The 17,033-nt window shown below is 35.6% G+C and overlaps 2 protein-coding genes across 4 annotated transcripts in view; both read left to right on the top strand.

The window, feature by feature from the left end:
* The window catches only part of LOC129277755 (solute carrier family 35 member G1-like), a 29,922-nt gene extending 24,486 nt beyond the window's left edge, over positions 1-5,436 (top strand). For all 3 annotated transcript variants that reach the window (XM_064109911.1, XM_064109910.1, XM_064109912.1), the window contains exon 6: positions 214-5,436. In XM_064109911.1, coding sequence (XP_063965981.1) covers positions 853-2,055 — 1,203 coding nt within the window. In that variant the 5' untranslated portion in view covers positions 214-852 and the 3' untranslated portion in view covers positions 2,056-5,436. The remainder of the gene's footprint in view (positions 1-213) is intronic.
* Positions 5,437-11,997: 6,561 nt separating this feature from the next.
* Positions 11,998-15,381, top strand: LOC129277268 (solute carrier family 35 member G1-like). Its single transcript, XM_054913469.2, has 2 exons — positions 11,998-12,276; positions 13,854-15,381. The coding sequence occupies exons 1-2, from the start codon at positions 12,176-12,178 to the stop codon at positions 15,121-15,123; spliced, it is 1,371 nt and encodes a 456-aa protein (XP_054769444.2). The 5' UTR covers positions 11,998-12,175; the 3' UTR covers positions 15,124-15,381.
* The last annotated feature ends 1,652 nt before the right edge of the window (positions 15,382-17,033 follow it).

The raw sequence follows: 17,033 nt of genomic DNA, 5'->3' as shown, positions 1-17,033 counted from the left end.
ATTAATACAATTACAAAACACATATCATAATATTTAAGAACATTGAAATGAATAACAACATCCTAATCTAGATAACTTATTCGGTGAATACTTGTAAAAGTCTCAAGAAGGAATGATGGAAATCAACCAGCTGTTGAATATTCATAACAGTATAATGTACATGGAAATTTATGTATAGATATGTATTCTTTATTTATTTATTTTTTTGTACAGGCATAAGACTAGCCATCTGGACAATGAGTATATTCGGAGATGTCAGCAATGATTGAAAGCTAATGGAACAAAAATTGTCAACCTTTATACTGAAAGCTATTCTTCACCACGGTCTGCTTGTGTGCGTATGTACATTGCTGGTTTTCTCAACCAAAACAAGGGTTCTTTGATGGGTTATTGCTTACTTAGCATACTCTAAGACCAAAAATCTGCACTCATCGGGATACAAGAAGATAGAGGTAAAAGAAGAAAGATAGAAATTAGGTCTGCGTTTGAGCTCTCGGAACTCTGTTGAATGAGTAAGAATAAGTACTGCATGTTATGTTTCAATGAATATGTTGTTTTGTAATTATAAGGTGTAACTGTGTACCTGTAATAACAGAGCATCCGTCTAAGTATTTTTTTCGTTCAGTTGGACAGTATTATGAATTATGCGTAATGTTGAAGATGTACCGTAAATGAGGTTTGTACTAAAAAATGTACTATTTCATCTCCATAAAATGACTGAAACTATGGGTGGACAGGTATGACTGTATCTTCTCCTCTCTTGTTCTGAAACTCCTCTCCTTCAAAAGCAGCAAATGATTTTTTTCTTCTGTATTACCCCCTTTCCATTCTTAATTCTAATCATAAATTTTGATGTTGATCACAATGGCTAAGAACAAGTGTGATGATGGAACAAGTATCCGGGAAAGACATCAATGTGGTGATGTTGCAGGGTCGCTTGATAATCAAGGTAAGGAATTGAATGGGAATGATATTCAAGGAGACGATAGAATGATATCGTCTAAGACTTCTTTAAGGGATGTCCGAGAGCGTGGACCTTGTGCAAGGTTTAGGAAAGCATGTTCTCTCCACCAGGGTATGCTTCTTGCACTGCTGTCCTGTATTTTCCAAGCAAGTGGGGCAATCGGGGTTAAACTGCTCTCTGGCAGAATCCCACCAACCGAGATTGCTGCAGCTCGCCTTCTTGCCTATTTTGTCCTTAGCGCAGTACTCGGTTTGTACTATAAGATTTCTCTTCGGGTTACCATGAAGCAGCTACCTTGGCTGCTGCTCAGAATCACTTGTGGAACTATAGGAATCTGCCTTGTCTTTTATGCTTACCAAAACATCCCTGTTGGGGATACCAATGCGATTATCTTTATCAGTCCCATTTTTACAGGATTCTTTGCTTGGATGCTTCTCGGAGAGAAGTTCACCCTTGTGGATGTTGGCTTAGCTTTGTTTGCACTTGTTGGTGTTGTCTTAATCGCTCGTCCATCTTTCCTCTTTGGGAACCTTGTACAAGTAGAGGTGTCTGGAGAGGGAAACACTGTTCTTGGTGTTGTGTGTGCATTGATTTCTGCTCTTTTCGTAGCAATGGTTTTTGTGCTCATCAGGAAGCTTGGCGGAATCAGCCTGCATCCTTTCACCCAGGTTTTTTACTTTGGAATTTTTGGTTTCATCATGACAACCATCTTGACTGCTCTTCTTGGACTCTTGATTGTCCCCAGATGCGGAATGGACCGCCTCGTGCTCATCTTTGTTTCCGTCATAGGGTTCCTGGCACAGATTTCCATGACTTATGCATTCAAATTAGAAAAGGCAGCTTATGTAGCCGTTGTGAAGAGCAACAATGTCATCATGGCTTTCTTGCTTGAATTTGCAGTTTTTGGAACTGTCCCATTTTGGATGTCACTGCTTGGAGCTGCTTTGGTTATGGCTAGCTCTCTTGGTGTTACAGTAAAGAAATGGAAGGCATCTCGTTCTAAAAAAGAAACTGACGATACCAGTAATAGCGATGATGACAGGGACTTAAAAAATAAAGAAGAGACGGAGGTCAATATCAGAGAAAGCTGACATGCTTTCACTTTAAAAATTTTATTCTTTTTTGTATGCGATAAGGTACACAGATATTCATCATTAAGCCACATCCAAAATAGCCTTATGACAATCATAATCTATATTGGAATCACAGTGGACTAAACTATTTCTTTCAAGGATTTTATTTCTATTACTCCGAAGACAATCTTCTAAAACACTATATTATCTACTTTTAGCAATCGTATTCCATTCATGAATCATGATGGATTAAATATTTAAAGTAGTAAAAGGAAGTTTGAAGAAGGGGTTGTATAGGAATCAGCTTAGGTCGGTCCATGCAAAACTTGCGCATCAAACCACTTAGTTTTTAACCAATATTCATGAAACTTGGATCACATTTTGGTGTTGGGATGAAGATGTGCAAGACACATTTTTTGCTTGTATCGGAAATTTTGTTGCCATAGTAACTATATTTTGCGAAAGTTAAGGTAAAAATCTTGCAGTTCAAACTACTGTAGTTCATCAGTTTTTAACCAATTCTCATGATATTTTGCTCACACATATGTCTTGGGGTAAAGATGGGCAAGACATATTTGTTTCCTTGCATTGGAAACTGTTGCCATGGACAATGGCATATGGCAAGGGTATTAATCACCTTTAGTGATAGTTCAAGTTTTTATTTTAAATAGCCCTTTACATGTTCAGTATAATTGGGTATTAGAAAGCTACTGACAAGACTATATCCTGAAATTTTGGCCCATTTCATTCTTGAGAAGGTGTTCTAGATAAACAAGATACTAGTCCAAAGATATTCTAGTTTAATTGGCTTATACTAATCAGTCGGGTCGCGTGCGCATGCGAAATCACTCAGGTTTTGGATTTCGATGCAATTTTTTTCTAACGGTGTCTTCAATGTGACAAACACGCTGGGAAAATAAAATGAAATTGAAATTTGAGTTTCGTTCTAAGCCGGCAAGTGCCTTAAATAAAATGTACTGGACTACTGTTTTAAGATAACAAACAAGCAAATCTTGACTACTGTTTTAACATAATCACATTCCACATATTTGACCTGAATTCTGTTGAATTTTGTGTACATCCCACATAGTTATCTCTCATTTACTCCAACATGTACGATTAGTATAAGCCGTTTAATTAGGCATCTGATCAAATTGATTTTTCATGTAAAATCTATAACTTTATTCAATATCAAACTTTCTTAGTTCATATCCCTCACACCGCAACTGTTATGTAGCAAATGCTTTGATATATTCTAGTAATGACTTTGGATAGTAAGATGCTATTTTGGAGATTTACCAAAACTTCAGATGGGCTTTAAAGATGAATGCCAGTTGTGTTAACACTCTCAAAATGAGTTTAAACAGAATCCAATGAAATGACTGCCCAAGTGTTTGTATGAAATAATAAACAAAAATATTTGCCAAATGGCTCTGGAAAAAACGTTTGCTGAGAAATAAGCTAAATAAAATGTTGGGTATTTTCCAAGCAGTATTAAAACACTGTGTTAATGGTCATCAGAATTCTCAGATTGCAGCTAAGATTTCACAACTTAGATAAACTTATTTCAATGTACCAGATCTCGATCTATGATAACATGGTTGCAATTGACCTTGATTATGAAGAATTTCTCATGAAATAAGTGCTGTACTATGTTTTACATTCGATGTTGCATTTCGTCTATTATCTAAAGACGTTTTTTTTTTTTTTGCGTGTGTGCAATATACTCCCGAGATGGCAGGCTGATGGTTTGTCCCCCCTCCTCTACATACTACATAAAGGCCTATATTATCATTTGAACCAGTTTAACAGGGTGTATTAACTACGTCAGTCTACTCGTACACTATGCCATATGTTCAATATGTATTGAAATGCAAGTGAGAATTTCAAAACCATGGATAATGGGTTAAATATGCACCTTAGAATTGTTTACTAGAAAGATGGCGCATGATAAATGTGTATTTTATTATTATTATTAACATTCAAATTACATATGCTTGGTTATATCAGGAAGTCAAGGCCCATGTACCATTATGTTAACTTAATAGCATATCCATTTTATTGCTAATTTACATGTAGGTAAATCCAGGGTACTTGAAAGAATGAAAATGTTTTAAGAACGTCCCTAACGTGACGTTGGTGATAGAGTATTTTTATCATTACATGACTGGTGTTTTTTGCAAATAAATTATTTTAAAGTCAGCACTGCTGCTATTTTGAATCGCGAAATGCAGGCGAGACTGCCAGAGGCGCTCCACTTGTTTTGTGTGTGTGTTATAAGCACAAAGAAATGATAGATTTGCTTTGTGAACATAAGGTTGACCTGTATGTACAACTAGCTATTTATTTTTTGTAATAGTACAGAGCGAGATCTGGCAACTATTGTTTAAATACATACTTGTAATCCATGATTATATGTATTAGATTAGATTGGGGGGGGGGTCTGTCCTCTCTCATTAATGATTATTATGTATGATCGATTTCGATTTCTATTTTTCTTTTCCATTTATATTGTTCATGTCTACATTGTTCTTATCACAAACACCATAAACACGGCTACACTATATTCATGTAAGTATGTAGCCATTATCATTATTTTGTAACTTATATGTTATGTATGTAAATTATATATTTTATTCGATTTTTTCAACCTTTCTATCAGAATGCAGCTCATGTTAGTTGAAAGTGTGAGTTAAAGACTTTCAATGATATGTAATATGATGTGCCTTATAATCGAGAGGTGGCACAATGGAATCTTCCAACTTACTTGTAAATTGTAAGTTGTACAGTGTATGTTGTACAGTATTCCATGTGAAAGAGATTTTTTTTTTCAAGCCTTTTTGCGAGGAAACCTTGTACATTTTGAATTACATGTATATACAGACAGGATGTGCTTATAAGGATGAATGATCAACATATCAGGGCCCCGTCTTACAAAGAGTTACAATTGATCCATTCATTCGTAACTCCATGGAAATCCGTCAGTGTCATAATTGATTCTACAGGAAATTTTCCAATATGTCCTTTGTATTAAACAAAGGCGAACACAATAAATTGTCAAGAAAACTGTTGATTTATGAATATATGTCATATCTAGAAAACATTTTGAACTATAACATACATTGTAGATGTTGATGTTGCAGGCCGTCCATAGTTGTGGTTGATGGGATCAGTCGCAACTCTTTGTTAGACGGGGCCCAGTTCAGTAACTTTGTAAGGAGTTAAGTCTTGTCCCAGTGAGGCGTGATGATACTTTGATAAGTAATATTTGTTTTCAGTGTTCACACATAGGTGAGATAAAATATTCTCTCTTCTGTTAATAAAGGTACATTTGTATGTCTTACGGGTTAATATTACAAAGGTCTTATTCAAAATAAAACACACTCAGGAAGAAAAAAAGAAGAAATTTTCCAGACATATCGTGAAAAAAAAATTATCTCCTGGAATTCTAATTGTAATGGAAACAGTATATGGAAAATTTCAGATGTTTATCTGGTAACTTTGTTTTTACTTTCAATTAAGCAATAAACAATATTTTTGGATTATTTTTTTGAGGGATTATATATTTTTTTAAATCATTATTATGTACTTTGGCAGACACAGGGGGCAGTTGAGACCTTGCCGCTCAGATTTTAAAAAAGTCAAATCAATGTCTTTAAACTCTCTTTGAATGTTTCTTCTTGCTCAATATGCAAAAACATGACATGAGTTTGTCGCCCGGACTTTGGACAACATGATTCCATGTTAACCCTTTTAATCATTCTATTGTTCAGTGGCTTGTATAAAACATTTTTTTTTGTCCCAGCAACAAATTGCTCTATCTTATTGAGAAATGTTGCCGACCTTTGCTGCTTATCTTGGCTGTAAATTAGTTTTGTTCCATTTTTGCCAATAATGATTTTTAATAGCTTTTGAGAATTGTATTTTCAGAAGCTCTGCAATGTATTATTTTTCTTTTATTTTCATGTTGCCATCAACATCTCAAATATCATGTGATGCATGTGCGTGTTCAAAAGTTGATGATTTCAATGTGTGCAATTGATTATAATGATTTTAATCTTATTATTTTTACAGTACTTTGACCTTAATTTTTGATGAAATTTTCAGTATTATGCTTGATTGATTGTTCTTGTTTAATTTTTCTTTTTATTCGAATCATCTTTTTGATAGATGCACTTGTCCATTAAGGGGTTCTTGATAAAGATACAACAGAGTCATAATGTGAATATTAGTTGATAGTTAATCTACAGTATCTCTGGAATGGGTTAAGTGTGCATTATACTGTACAGTGCACAATTGTGAAATTTCTGATGTATACACGAGTTCTCAATCCTTAGTGATGGCATAACTTTATTTTTGATTGGTGTTATTCTGGATTGGGGTTTTTGTACAGACAAGTGAACAGTATCTCAAACTTTGGGCAGACCAGGGAAAATAATTATTAGACCATACTGTATGGGAAGTGGTCTAATAATTATTTCACAATTCTTAATTCACTAATGAACAAGAATAGATATTTTCAATTGAGCACATGTAGCATTATGACAGTTTCCAAGTAAATCATGGCAAGCTGATGCCACCATTATGGAAGATTTTATTTAAGTGACCTATATGGCATTGTATCCAGTGATGAATGCAGGATCGATATGGGGGGGGGGGAGGTGGCCCCTTTTTCTTCAAAAATATTCTGACCACTTTGCATTTTTTCCCTAAAAGAGGAATAGGTCATTGCCTCAATCACAAACCCACCCTCCCCTTGAATGCAAGGAAGGGGAGGGGGCACCCCCCCCCTTTGATCTGCAATTACATGTAGTCACTTCCATCTCAACTCAATGATGAGGGTGCATCTTTTTCGCTGCAGCTTCAGTCTCTTTTGAAATAAAAGACTGCACTCCAATACAGGCAATTAATAATGCCGGGTGTAAAGTGGAGAAATTTGTATGCCCATTGAGATCTTTACCGAATGGTGCGAGCCCCTATCGGTAGCATATTTATTTTACCAGAGACAGGGTAGTATAAGAGCACTGAACGTATTAAAAGCTTTACCGGTATTATGCTGTACTTTTGTATGAATGGTATATTCTACATTTTACATTTATTCTACTTTTATTTTTGTAGTTTTTGTATGAATGGTATATTCTACATTTATTTTTGTAGTACATCTCATTAAAAAGTGAATTGTCCATGTCTTTGGGATGCTGTGCTTTAAAGGGGATTCCATATACAATGTATATATATATATATGCATGAAATACACACAAAAAATATTGAGTAAAATTTAAACCAGCACGAGGGTAATTATGTGTCCAACCAATTATGGGCAGAATGTTACCCAATGCGGGAATCATATTGTCCAGTAAGGTTAATAAAAAATAAGCAGCTATTACTTTAGAATGGGCAAAATTTTCATCAAACTGGATAAATGAAAATGCCTGAAGGAAATGTCCAGTGTTGGTTGGACACATAATTACCCTCATGGAGCATTTTTGCCCAATATTTTTTATAGAGTGTATACTATGCTTTTGTTCTTAGTGCTGAATTCAACCTTTGTATTAAAATCCTTTTGGGGGGAAAAGAGAGGATAAGAAGAAACTGAATGATAAAAGGTTTGAACCAGGAACAACAACAAAAAAGTAGGCCTATAGCTGTTTGAATCTCAAATTGGTAATATGATGAGTAGACTGTGTGTGACAAGATGTGGTATGGACAATTCTGCCACGTTTGTGTATGGTGGCTCAGTGGTAGAGCGCTCGCCTCATGAACGGGAGGTCGTGGGTTCGATCCCTGGCCAAGTCATACCAAAGACTTATAAAAATGGAACCTTCTGCCTTCTTGCTAGGTGCTCGGCATTTAGATTGGAGAAGAGTAATAATGACATGTTATGTTATGCAGGGCCCACTGGTAGAGCAGTTTTCTAACTGGAGTGGCTACCCTGGATAAATAAAACATTATTATTACTTAATATTTTTAGCGGAGATCCCGTAGTACCTTCCCTCTCTGGGTAAACATAGAGATATAACAAAAGAAGTGTATTGCCCTTCTAAATTAATTATATATTGTGAATAGATCTTCAGAGAAAAAAATGAATATTTTGTACATTGCCGCAAAATATTGAAGAGTTGTCCGTGTGCTTTATCACATGAAAAAAAAAAACACAACTTCATATTGAAAGATTGTCAATATTGTAATGTAATAACTTTTATAGTTTGGAGTTTGTTCTTGCCACGAAAGGAAGATTATGATTCTTACAATATCAACATGTGTAGGGTGTTTGAACAATCTTGTTATATTTCAGTTGGTTAATTGTATTCTCATGTTTATTCATTGTTTGTAAAAGAACTTACTAAGTTGCTATAGAATTCAGCGAATCGACCAAAGATAGAATGCGCGTTTAATTCAGTATAAATTTAGTACAGGTTTGATTTTCAGTTGATTTATTCATTTTGAATGGTGTGTTTTATTTTTATTCTTAAAGAAAATTAGTAGCATTTTGTTGTGCATGTACTTCATGAGAATGACTATTATTATTATTACTACTACTATTGTTATAAGTATACACAGTAAAAACGCTGTTCAAAATGTTAAGCAATGCTGTCTAAGCCAGTCATTCTAACAACTATTGCTTAAACTTTTAAACAATTGTTTAAACTTTTTAGAGTGACAGGCTTGAACAGCATTGCTTAACATTTTTAACAGCGTTTTTACAGTGTAAAGAATGAATTAGCTATGCTCACAATGACGCATTTCATCTTTATGAGATATTAATTATTCACTTTCTTCTTAGTTGTGATATGGAAATTGTAGTTCTGTTGTAATTGGGAGGTTACCTTGGGATTGCTGTTTGTTAATTATTATCAGCCGGTTGAAGTAACAAACAAATCATCTCAGATGATATATCATGATTAATATGATGTGTAACAGTCTGACTTCACAAGCTGGGCTCTTGTGATGAAGTTACAATCTAAAAATATGTACAAATGAGAAGATGAATAAATATGAATGAATATAAAAATAATTATTCCAGATTTCTCAAGTGTGGTCTTTTCAAGTAATTCGCAATTAACTTTTTACTGTGACCAGCTTCCGAATACTGAAACTACGGCAAATGTTAATTTGGCTTTGAACTTAATCAGCTGATCTGCCAACTGTCAAGATTGTAGGCAAAATATGGATTGTTCAACTTTCAAAATGACCAAAATTCCGGACGTCCAGATTTCTAAAATTTAATTTCAGAAAAAATATATGGGAAAATAGATTTGAATATACAAGCCTAGCCTATTTTCATTTATACACTTGAGTATAATCAACATAATTTTCAACCTTCAATACATTAATTTCAAATATGAAAATTGCATATCCTTGGCCTGTTCATTCAGGTGCTTCAGGGGGCGCTTGACAGTGTGACCAGCACAGAGATACGATCTTATCAGACGATTTCAAGGGACAGTCCTGTGTTTCTCAAATCACGGAAATATTATTTCCGTGGTGTCAATCTGTACGGGTCTTGTCCGGGACGCCGTTTTGTCCCGCATTTCATGATTTTGAAAATATTATAGGGGAATCCACCCTTGGTCATAAAATGTTGTGTTGGAAAGGAGAAAAATAAAACAGAATAGGAAAGTTTGAGCGAATTCGGACAAGCAATAAAAAGGTTATGCCTGCATGCTTTAAAATTGAGATCCCTGACCCTAAGAATATGTAAATTTCAAATTGGCAACTGGGCAATTGTCAAACTATGACAAGGGGGAAAGACAACTTTCCCATAGGCCATGTACTTAATTATCAGGGATTTGTGGTTTTCTCCTAATTAAGTACCCATTCCCCTTGGGCAGTAAGCTGAATAATAATCCAGGTAGTATATTGTTTTATTTTCTCATGAAAGAAAAATATAATTTGAAGTAAAACTTTTGAAAAACTGATATTTTTGCCACTTTATGTCTTGGAGTACATGGAAGAGTAGTCCTTGCCTTACATCACTTTGACATCACATATGCGGCCAATATCAAGGCTCAATTAATGGGCATATAGTGATTACCAACATTCACAACTTTTAAAAATTAATAACTTTCTCATTGTTTGTTCGATATTGTTCAACTTATCAAACCTATCAACTTGTCTAATTTTCATTTTTTTTTACTAAAAGCAATTTTTTTTTAGGTTGGATTACATTCAATGCGTTTTACTTTTTATTATATGCGTATTACAGAAAAGACCGAGGGAAACTCGAAATGAATATTTTTGGAACTCTCGAATGAAAATTTTAGTAAAACCTAAGTCGAGAGAGGTTCCGTTATCAGCAGTAGTTATGAATGCATTGTGCATGCACCTGGCTAGTTTGTTCAAAATTATTGTATCCCTTAATACAGGCTTCTCTACTTGGATTAGTCAATCAATACTGGCATAATGAGCCAAATATCTAGAGGAAGCGCAACAAAGCATAAGTGGGGCAAAATTTGGGCCTTTAAAAAAAAATCAAGTTTTTAAATATCATATTTTGGCAATGTCCAATATACTGTATATCATAATTTCAACCTCTTTCTTTCGTTTTTCATTCTTTTCATTTTATCATTTATCATTATTAGTGGAGCGTTGTGGCCCAGTGGATTAGTCTCCAGACTTTTTTTTTCTTAGAGTACAAATTTCCAGCGACCGAAAATATGTTCACTCGCTTCGCTCATTCACAAAATAATATGCAGTGGCGTAATGAACCCAAAAGTTTGGAGGGGGCACGATAAGGCGTATCGCGTAAAAAAAAAAGGTGCGTGCGAGCGAGCTAAAAAATAGACATTTGTGTTAAAAAAATCAATTTTTGGATAGATTTTGACATAATATTCAGAAAGTTATTTAATATTTCACCCTTCTCTCTTTCCTTTTCCTTCCTTTTCTCTTTTTCTTCCTTGTAGTAAAAAAGAGCCCCCATCTGTACTCCAGTGATAATATGCATGGGTCATCAAACCCCATTGTAATTCAGTTTATGCCACAAAATGTCATATCCGCAGAGAAGGTTCGGTGTAAAAATGGCAGAGGTAAAAATGGCAGATGTAATAATGGCAGAGGTAAAAATGGCAGAAGTAGAAATGGCAGAGGTAAAAATGGCAGAAGTAGAAATGGCAGAGGAAAATAATAATAGCGATAAAAATGACAGTGATAAAAATATAACAGAGGGAAAAATTGCACTTTTGAAAACGGTATGTCATCGACTATTTAGAGTGAGCCTTTCCTGTTAATCAGTCATAATTTATTGACCCTATGTATTGTAGTCTTTTTTTTCGAAATGAGCTGATTATATATCATTTTTGTTGTCTTTTATCATTACATAGGTTTTACATTCATCAGTTGATAGGATTAAACTAAAACACTTTCTTGCCAAAATGACAACAATTCAGTGAGTGATGAAAGAATTCATCAGTCAAGTTCGGGAATGCTTCCACTTACCTTGCAGTAGTGCGATTCTTTACATTTTCTCGCCTTACCAAATTACGCGAAGAGAGCTTTTTTTTTTTGTGAAAAGGTATGCGTGATTATGGATACCAGGAAGATAGTATAACATTCTTAGATAAAGACATTTTCTTTATTTTCACATCCTAATGAATAAAATTACTGAATGGATTTTGATAGTTTTATGTTAATAATGCACATATACTTCACATTCTTTTCTAGTCATCGTGAACCATTGATTAACCTTTTTTACCTTTGCCATTATTATCTCTCCCATTTTTACCCGGCACCGCATTGGTTAATGCCTTAATTGTCATTACCAAAAGTGAGAGATCGTATAGTAGCATGCACAAGCTGCAATTAATGTATTCATTTAGGATCGTTTTGGTCAAATGACTATAGTCCCCTGTGCATAGTCCAAACTTAAACGAACTTTAATGATGTACACTGTTTGATAGCACTTGTATATATCGATCATCTCAGGCTCATTTTTATCGCGATCTTTTTTCGGGGATTTGATCTGTTACGTGCGTGACCTTCAAACGTTCGGTGTGAATTAGATACAGATAATTGCAACATGAGATTATTTGCATAAAAGGCTGTCGTTGCAGACACGTGTGAACGTAAGACATAAAAAAGCCATTCTATATCATTTATATAAGAAAATAGTTTACGCGATACTATTGAAATAAAACGTCGCATGCATGTGAGATTATTGATGATTACCCCCGGATCAGAATATGGACCTAATTTCAATAGCGCGTGGACAATCTTTCAGAGAAATTACAGTTTCGTATTTGAGTGAGTATTAAATTAGTTGTTTATAAAAATTGAAATTTCCTGCGAGTATTCTGTTTCTATATAATTTTCAATTTCTATATGTATTGCAAAATTAATATTGTGTGAAATCAAGAATCGTAATTCAGGGTTTATTTTTTTTTCATTTTATATTGCATATCATATGGGGCAGCTGCTTGTATATGACGTCAGAAAAAAAATCTAATAGCTTTATTATCTTTGATTGATTAACACCAATAGCCTAATTTGTATTATTTTTCTGGCATTCATACAAACATACTTATCTTAAGGCTGATCGAACTTTCCCTATGAATCAAAATATCACAAATTAAAGCGACGAATACTTACAAAAAATCACCACATTCAGTGTGGCGAGCTCCTGGCAATTCGGAAGAATAAAAAATTCATTAAAAATTAATTCACATCAAAAGAGCCTTAGGCTAATCTATATTCAATTTTATTTTGATTAGGCCTACTGCTCCGAGGGACAATGTACTTTGGACAAAAAATAAAAAAGACTATAAAAAACATAGGTCTAAACCTATACCCCGAAAGTGCGAGATTTGTCACTATGTCCTACTGCTCGCAATATCTGCAAAGCTAATATTTACGTAATATTTTCTCGTAACATGCATAAATAAATTATGTTGCTCGTCTGATTTCTTTCAAACATTCGCCTTTCTGTTTATGTTACTACTAATTCCTTAGAAACAAGATGGAGTCCGACTTGGGCGCCCCGTATTGGTGTGATAACGAGGTGTACAAAATACACCACAGACCTTGCTTTGGGGCGCCTTGATAGAGTTGGTTTTATAGGAAACATTGCTTAAAGGTCAAGTCCACCCCAGTAAAATATTGATTTGAATAAATAGAGAAAAATCAAACTAGCATAACACTGAAAATTTCATCAAAATCAGATGTAAAAAAAGAAAGTTATGGCATTTTAAAGTTTCGCTTATTTTTCACAAAACAGTGATATGCACCACTCTGTGACATGCAAATGAGTCAGTCGATGATGTCCATCACTCACTATTTATTTTGTTTTTTATTGTTTGAATTATACAATATTTCATTTTTAGAGATTTGACCATAGGGACCTACTTGAATGAATCATATAGTATTAAACAATGCTAATTCCACATGTTCAGGGAGGAATTGATCACCGTTTCACTTGACATTGAGGAGAAAATTAGAATATTTCATATTTCATATAATAAAATACCACAAAAATAGTGAGTGGGTGACGTCATCAGTCTCCTCATTTGCATACCAACCAGGATGTGCAAATAACTGTTTTGTGAAATTAAGCGAAACTTTAAAATGTCATAACTTTCTTATTTTACATCCGATTTTGATGAAATTTTCAGTGTTATGCTTGTTGGATTTTTCTTTTTGTATTCAAATCAATTTTTTGTTGGGGTGGACTTGTCCTTATCGTCACCGTTCGGTTACGAAATTATTACATAATCCACTTAAAAAGACACGCGTCAATATTGTACCACAAAACATTTGATTACATCATTATTGGTACGTGTTGATTTACCTTATCTCCCTTATCTCAATGTCAATTTATGTTGCAGATTACTGATGATATCTATTCGACTGATATCTCTATCTAATTTGTACGATATGGCAAACTACGCATCATTTCGACAGATGAGACAAAGTATGGGAACATATTATGATGAAAGTGAAGTTCAGCACATGAGAGAGTGGCATTATGTTTCACCAGCGCACGTAGATAAATACTGGAGGGAAATGCATCATCCGATATCTTTAAGACAGTGTGGTCGCAGGGTAACGGCCATCGAGAAATTCTGGAATGGTTTGAAAAGGTCAGCGACCCTGACGTGGACGTTATCAATGACGCTATTGCACAGATACCGTGGGATACTTTGGGCAATCTTCTGCATCCTCACGGCGACATTTAGTTCCCTCTGTGTGAAGCTTCTGACGGGAAGTGTTCCTCCAAGCCAGCTACTCTTCTTCCGAGGCATCTTCCAGATTCTCTTCACCGCACCTTGTATCGTGTTTTTCAGACATCCTTTGCGATATCCGCCAAAGTCGGTTATGCTGATCACGGTACGAGGGATAATCGGGACGTTCTTATCCTTCTTGTGTTACTATTCCTACCAGGCAATTCCTATGGCCACAGCTAAAGCTCTGATATACAGCTCCCCAGTCTTTGTTGCCATCTTTGCAGGAGTGTTCCTCAAGGAGAAATGCTCGCTAGGGACAACATTATTTTCTTTCTTAACAGTTGTATCGGTAGTCCTGGTCGTTCAACCCCCGTTTATTTTTGGAAGCAGAGGGGACAGTGCGTCCTCTGTAGTCGGTTTGATGTGCTCCTCCGCCGGGGCCTTCACCGTGGCCGTCAACGTCATCATCCTCCGTTACATGCAGATGCATCGAATCAACGCCCACGTCATCGTGTTTGCATATGGTATCATTGCCGCAGTTTGCTGTGCCATCTTTTCAGCTACCGGTATTGAGAGATGGACAAACCCAGGGTGTTCTTCAAAGCGTCGGATCATCATCCTGATGTGTCTTTCAGGATTTCTTGAGCAGGTTTCAGGTACCCTTGCTCTTAAAACTGAGAAAGCTTCAGTGATTTCCGTCTTACGGGGCAACGACGTCATTGTGTCCTTTGTCTTCGAGTTCTTAATATTCCACACCGTACCCGGAGCGTGGACCGTTGTCGGTATATTTGGCGTTGTAGGGAGTGCCATTGGTATGACAATTTCTTCTCACTTTGCCAGCGAAAGAGACAGGAAGAGAGACACAAAGGATAAATTTCATACGATATCAGACACAAACTATCATGATTGTGATACAAAAATGGAAGTTTAATAACTCTTGATCTTTAAAAAAGAAACACAAAAAACGTACTACGGTGTATTAATACCTTTCTATCTAACTGCTATCATCGAAAAAAAAGAATATCTGGAACATTGACCTGCAGCGCCTTCTAAACGTTGGACTGTTCCCTCTCTCATTCGATGCCCCGTCATTTTTTCTCCATGCAGATTTGACAATATCAACGAAAAAATAGTGACGCAACTACCGTTAATTAAAATTTAACTACTATCCCTCATTGGCCGAGGACATAAATAATTATAAGTGTTTGTGGTATTGTTTTATGTAAATTAGTATGATTCTTCAACATAATCTTTAAAATAAACATCAATATGCATACTGTTTTTATGAAGGTTGTCCCGTTTATGCCGTCTGTATTTAATGGATTGTGAAGAATTACTATTCGATTTACCATGTTTACCGTTGGGTTTCAGAAGCATCAATATTGGGTGTAATGCTGCAGCCACATTTCCCCTGTAGCGGCCGAAGGGCGAGTCGATCGAAAACAGCCATTTTATTCATTTTTACTGAAACCACCTATGTAGCTGGTACAGACAAATGTTAAAACGGCTTAACTCAGTAGGGAAATGTGACTGGGTATTATTGATGGTTCCTTTTAAATTACATATTGGCAAGGCATAATTCTCTCCGATAAGTTGATCTTTCAAACGAGGGCAATATTGTCCATCGAGGCAATCAGCTACTATTTAACTTTGGATTTCAGATACTGACGTACAGTTGGAAGAGGAGGGGGGGGGGGGGGGGCTTGTGGCTACGGATCCCCCAAACTTTTCACGACTAAAAGTCCGTAGACTTCATAAAATTGCTGTTATCTGAAAGGTATGAAAGTGTGAACGATTGCTGTTTGAAAGATGTCTACACGAAGTGGTAGTGTTTTGAAAAAAATTAGCGATTTTATCAAATAAAAAATCTGGGAAAATCGAATCTAAGAACGAATATAAAGGCTTGAGGCTACTTCTGCGGTGTCTTTTTAAACGTTAGAAGACAGAATATGTTGAAGAATATTAATTATCACACTTTGGACCATTATGAAAAAAAAGGAATTGTGTATTCTGTAAACAAGGTCACACCAACAGACAATACGTTGGTATGGTTTTTCGTAGGAGCAAACACCATAGAAGAAAAAATAATAATAATTGGTAAAAATTGAACAAAATATTTGTGAATCTCTTTAGTCATTGGTGAAATTGATACAGGCTATAGGCAAATCAACAATTTCACATTCCAACCCATACGTTCGCTATATTTCCCGGCAATATTTACTGAAATAAATTAATATTCGAATAAAAGAGGGGATGGTACATGATGATTCATGTATTATACTCCCCGCTGATAGAGCAGGTTATTAGATCGATCCCATATTTTTTCCTTTCATCAAACATTTTATCTATCAACATTTGTCGTTACCAGTTTCGACCTTTGATATCCGGCCGGCGTGTTTGCTATTTATAAACACAATCATTGTGATATTCTTTATTTTGCGCAAGAGGTGAAATTTTAGACAGGGAATTAGTCTGCTGGGCAAACCCTTCACTCGAGTAAAGTTTCTGAATTGCAGCAAGCCAGCAACTCATGCCTTGTGTACTGCAGGCCCTGTATGTGCTATAGTCTTTGCGTGGAGACACACTTGTTGATTAATGTTTCAATCAGGGTCTGTGCCTGCAGACTAGGAAGCAATCACGAAATAAGGGGAGACACAACCCCCCCCCCCCTCCCAAAGCTGTGTAATTGGGTAATCGATTTTTTTCGGGATGGTGTATTTAAAAAAAAGATATCGTTATTAACGTCAGAGACCGACGCTTATAGGTAACAATCTAAAAAAAAATCTGACCAGAGCTCGAACCTCGAGTCCTCTGTATCGATTTTGAAACCCCCGGGGGGGG

Source organism: Lytechinus pictus, chromosome 15, assembly GCF_037042905.1.
Source record: "Lytechinus pictus isolate F3 Inbred chromosome 15, Lp3.0, whole genome shotgun sequence".
NCBI classification, from domain to species: Eukaryota; Metazoa; Echinodermata; class Echinoidea; order Temnopleuroida; family Toxopneustidae; genus Lytechinus; species Lytechinus pictus.
Note: the sequence above shows the minus strand (reverse complement) of the source record. Positions and strands in the feature narration are given on the sequence as shown.